This window comes from Conger conger, chromosome 10 (assembly GCF_963514075.1).
Source record: "Conger conger chromosome 10, fConCon1.1, whole genome shotgun sequence".
Classification (NCBI taxonomy): Eukaryota; Metazoa; Chordata; class Actinopteri; order Anguilliformes; family Congridae; genus Conger; species Conger conger.
In genome coordinates, this window is record NC_083769.1 from 51,016,177 (window position 1) to 51,021,176 (window position 5,000).

Genomic DNA, 5,000 nt, shown 5'->3' on the forward strand with positions numbered 1-5,000 from the left:
CTCTCACTGTCTCAATCTCTCTCTCTCACTCTCTCTTTGTCTCACTCTGTCTCTTACTCTCTCTCTCACTCTCTCTGTCTCACTCTCTCTCTCACTCTCTCTGTCTCACTCTCTCTCTCTCTCTCACTCTCTCTGTCTCACTCTCTCTCTCTCTCACTCTCTCTCACTCTCTCTCACTCTCTCTCTGTCTCACTCTTTCTCTCTCTCTGTCTCACTCTATCTCTTGCTCTCTCTGGTCTCTGCAGGTGGAGGCGGAGCTGGTTGATAAGCTGGACAGTCTGGTGTCGGAGGGCAAAGGAGACGAGAGCTACAGAGAACTGTTCGGCCTGCTGTGCGTACGCCCCGCCCACACACTGTCACTCACACAGCCCCGCCCCCATACAGCCCCGCCCACACACTGTCACTCACACAGCCCCGCCCCCATACAGCCCCGCCCACACACTGTCACTCACACAGCCCCGCCCCCATACAGCCCCACCCACACACTGTCACTCACACAGCCCCGCCCACACACTGTCACTCACACAGCCCCGCCCACACACTCACACAGCCCCGCCCACACACTCACACAGCCCCGCCCACACACTGTCACTCACACAGCCCCGCCCACACACTGTCACTCACACAGCCCCGCCCACATGGTCACTTGTGGGGCTGGGGTTGGGGTTCTAGATGTGATAATGAATGATAACGCTCTCCTGTTCTCTCTGCTGCCCGAATTAGAACCCAGCTCTTCGGACCCTATCCCAGGTACGACTGCACCACTCTGTAGCGCAACACTGTCCTGTTTTAGTGTGGTAAACAATCTGTTTACTCCATGTTTACTCTGTGTTTACTCCATGTTTACTCCATGCTTACTCCGTGTTTACTCTGTTTACTCCATGTTTACTCCAAGTGTACTCTGTGTTTACTCCATGTTTACTCCATGTTTACTCCATGTTTACTCTGTGTTTACTCCATGTTTACTCCATGTGTACTCTGTGTTTACTCCATGTGTACTCCATGTTTACTCTGTGTTTACTCCATGTTTACTCCATGTTTACTCTGTGTTTACTCCATGTTTACTCTGTGTTTACTCCGTCTTTACTCCATGTTTACTCTGTGTGTACTCTGTGTTTACTCCCCAGCCTGCTGGAGAAGATTGAGCAGGAGACGTGGAGGGAGACGGGCGTGTCCTTCGTCACCTCCGTCACACGACTCATGGAGCGGCTGCTGGATTACAGGTGACCCCCAAACACACACCTGTATTTCAGGTGACCCCCAAACACACACCTGTATTACCCCAAACACACACCTGTATTACAGGTGACCCCTAAACACACACCTGTATTACAGGTGACCCACAAACACACACCTGTATTACCCCAAACACGCACCTGTATTACCCCAAACACGCACCTGTATTACCCCAAACACACACCTGTATTACCCCAAACACACACCTGTATTACAGGTGACCCACAAACACACACCTGTATTACCCCAAACACACACCTGTATTACCCCAAACACACACCTGTATTACCCCAAACACGCACCTGTATTACCCCAAACACGCACCTGTATTACCCCAAACACACACCTGTATTACCCCAAACACACACCTGTATTACCCCAAACACATACCTGTATTACCCCAAACACACACCTGTATTACCCCAAACACGCACCTGTATTACCCCAAACACACACCTGTATTACAGGTGACCCCCAAACACACACCTGGATTACAGGGGACCCCCAAACACACACCTGGATTACAGGGGACCCCCAAACACACACCTGTATTACAGGTGAACCCCAAACACACACCTGGATTACAGGTGAAACCCGAAACACACACCTGTATTACAGGTGACCCCCAAACACACACCTGGATTACCCCAAACACACACCTGTATTACCCCAAACACACACCTGTATTACCCCAAACACACACCTGTATTACAGGTGACCCCCAAACACACACCTGTATTACAGGTGAAACCCGAAACACACACCTGTATTAGTGGTGACCCCCAAACACACACCTGGATTACAGGTGACCCCTCACACAGGTCAGGTCTCTGATGCTGCGTATTCTCCCTCCTCTGATCCAGGGATTCTCTGAAAGGAGATGAGATGGAGAGCAAGAAAATCAGCTGCACTGTCAACCTGCTGGTGAGCCCTCTCCTCTCCTCCTCCCTGCCCCTCTCCCTCCCCTCTGCCTCTCCTCCTCCCTCCCCTCCATCTCCTCCCTCCCTCTCTGTCCTCCCTCCATCTCCTCCCTCCCTCTCTGCCTCCTCACTGTCCTCTTTTTCTTTTCTTTGTCCGAGTCATTATGTGAGAGGAAGGTTAGTACATACAGTAAGTTTGCCACTTGACTATATCCCTGGTATTGACTTGGAGGAAAAGATGGTAGCACCTGTTGAGGAAATATTTGTTCCTGTTCCCCCTCGTCCCTTTTATGGGTGAAGTTGTCCGGCAGCAGTGCTGTTGAAAAAAGCACTCAGAGTCGAGTTGCTCAAACTAAAAATCTTTAGTTTTATAAAACACCTTATGTGCCAAGTTTAAAATAAAACAGATTCATCTGGGCAATCTGTGTGCTCCGTGCAAGAAGCTTCAAGAGACCCGAGAATTCCAAAGTAACAGTAGGAAGTGTCCTAGTCTTTAGACAATATAGCTAACCAATCATCTGTCAAACAAACGTCACATTGTCTCTCTTAACCCGCCTTCATATTTTCTGTCACTCTATGACAGCTGAGCTGTCTTAAGCCCCCATCCCTGCAATGTCAGGCTGCCCAGCCTGCAATCACCAAACAAAAACATTTCCCTTGTGAAGACGCACACAACTAGGCCCGCATTCAGAAAGCAGCGTCATGGCCTTTTAAACACCTGATTAAATGAGCTTCTTGCACTGTGATAAAATGTACTCGTACGATGCAGCTCAATATGTTTGAACAGACACAGAGTTTTAATCACTCATGCTGACTTACTCATTTTAACAGCATTAAAATGATCATTTAAACATTATGACTTGTTTACATTATCATTGTTGTACTAAACAGCATTTAAATCAAACTTCGTCATTATTCTAAAATAAAAGCATTTTGATCAAACTTCAACACACCACAATGCTCAGAACAAATATTACTCAAATGTGTGGGTCACACAGCCTACATTTCCCACAATCCTCTCCTTTCACCTTTCTTCTTCAGAACTTCTACAAGTCGGAGATCAACAAAGAGGAGATGTACATTCGACATATCCACAAGCTGTGTGACATGCACCTGCAGGCGGAAAACTACACAGGTAAGGCTGGTTTTGGGCAGGGGTGTCTCATACAGGTGAGTATGTGGGGTGGTATGAGTGGGTGTAAGTCTAAGTACAGGTAAGTGGATAGTGAGTGTGTTTTTGGTTGTAGGGATGGATAGTGAGTGTGTTTGGGGTTGTAGGGGTGGATAGTGAATGTGTTTGGGGTTGTAGGGGTGGATAGTGAATGTGTTTGAGGTTGTAGGGATGGATAGTGAGTGTGTTTGTGGTTGTAGGGATGGATAGTGAGTGTGTTTGGGGTTCTGTGTGGCGTTGTAGGGTTGTATTGTGAGTGTGTATGGGGTTGTTGAGATGGATAGTGAGTGTCTGGGGTGGTTGGGGTGGATAGTGAGTGTGTTTGGGGTTGTAGGGGTGGATAGTGAATGTGTTTGGGGTTGTAGGGATGGATAGTGAGTGTGTTTGGGGTTGTAGGGATGGATAGTGAGTCTCTGGGGTGGTTGGGGTGGATAGTGAGTGTGTTTGGGGTTGTAGGGGTGGATAGTGAATGTGTTTGGGGTTGTAGGGATGGATAGTGAGTGTGTGTGGGGTTGTAGGGATGGATAGTGACCCTCTCCATCCCCACAGAGGCGGCCTGCACTCTGCTGCTGTACTGGGAGGTGCTGCAGTGGGAGGAGACGCCGCTCAGGGAGTTCCTGCAGTACCCCGCCCAGAGCGAGTGGCAGCGCAAAGAGGCCCTGAGCCGCAAAGTCATCCACTACTTCAACAAGGGCAAGGTACCCACAAACCTCACTCACACACACTCATACACTACTTCAACAAGGGCAAGGTACCCACAAACCTCACACTCACACTCACACTACTTCAACAAGGGCAAGGTACCCACAAACCTCACACTCACACTCACACACACTACTTCAACAAGGGCAAGGTACCCACAAACCACTCACTCACACTCATACACTACTTCAACAAGGGCAAGGTACCCACAAACCACTCACTCACACTCATACACTACTTCAACAAGGGCAAGGTACCCACAAACCACACACTCACACTCATACACTACTTCAACAAGGGCAAGGTACCCACAAACCACACACTCACACTCATACACTACTTCAACAAGGGCAAGGTACCCACAAACCACACTCTCACACTCATACACTACTTCAACAAGGGCAAGGTACCCACAAACCACACACTCACACTCATACACTACTTCAACAAGGGCAAGGTACCCACAAACCACACACACACACACACACACACTACTTCAACAAGGGCAAGGTACCCACAAACCACACACACACACACACACACTACTTCAACAAGGGCAAGGTACCCACAAACCACACACTCACTCTCACACACACACACACACACACACACACTACTTCAACAAGGGCAAGGTACCCACAAACCTCACACTCACACTCATACACTACTTCAACAAGGGCAAGGTACCCACAAACCACACACTCACTCTCATACACTACTTCAACAAGGGCAAGGTACCCACAAACCTCACACTCACACTCATACACTACTTCAACAAGGGCAAGGTACCCACAAACCACACACTCACACTCATACACACACTACTTCAACAAGGGCAAGGTACCCACAAACCTCACACTCACACTCATACACTACTTCAACAAGGGCAAGGTACCCACAAACCTCACACTCACACTCATACACTACTTCAACAAGGGCAAGGTACCCACAAACCTCACACTCACACTCAT

General features: G+C 48.7%; 1 protein-coding gene across 1 annotated transcript in view; it reads left to right on the forward strand.

Moving 5' to 3' along the window:
- LOC133139110 (dedicator of cytokinesis protein 3-like) overlaps positions 1-5,000 on the forward strand; it is an 89,763-nt gene that overhangs the window by 62,622 nt on the left and 22,141 nt on the right. Inside the window, exons 32-37 of the mRNA XM_061258418.1 lie at positions 246-331; positions 724-750; positions 1,128-1,223; positions 2,100-2,160; positions 3,198-3,291; positions 3,877-4,025. Coding sequence (XP_061114402.1) covers positions 246-331; positions 724-750; positions 1,128-1,223; positions 2,100-2,160; positions 3,198-3,291; positions 3,877-4,025 — 513 coding nt within the window. The remainder of the gene's footprint in view (positions 1-245; positions 332-723; positions 751-1,127; positions 1,224-2,099; positions 2,161-3,197; positions 3,292-3,876; positions 4,026-5,000) is intronic.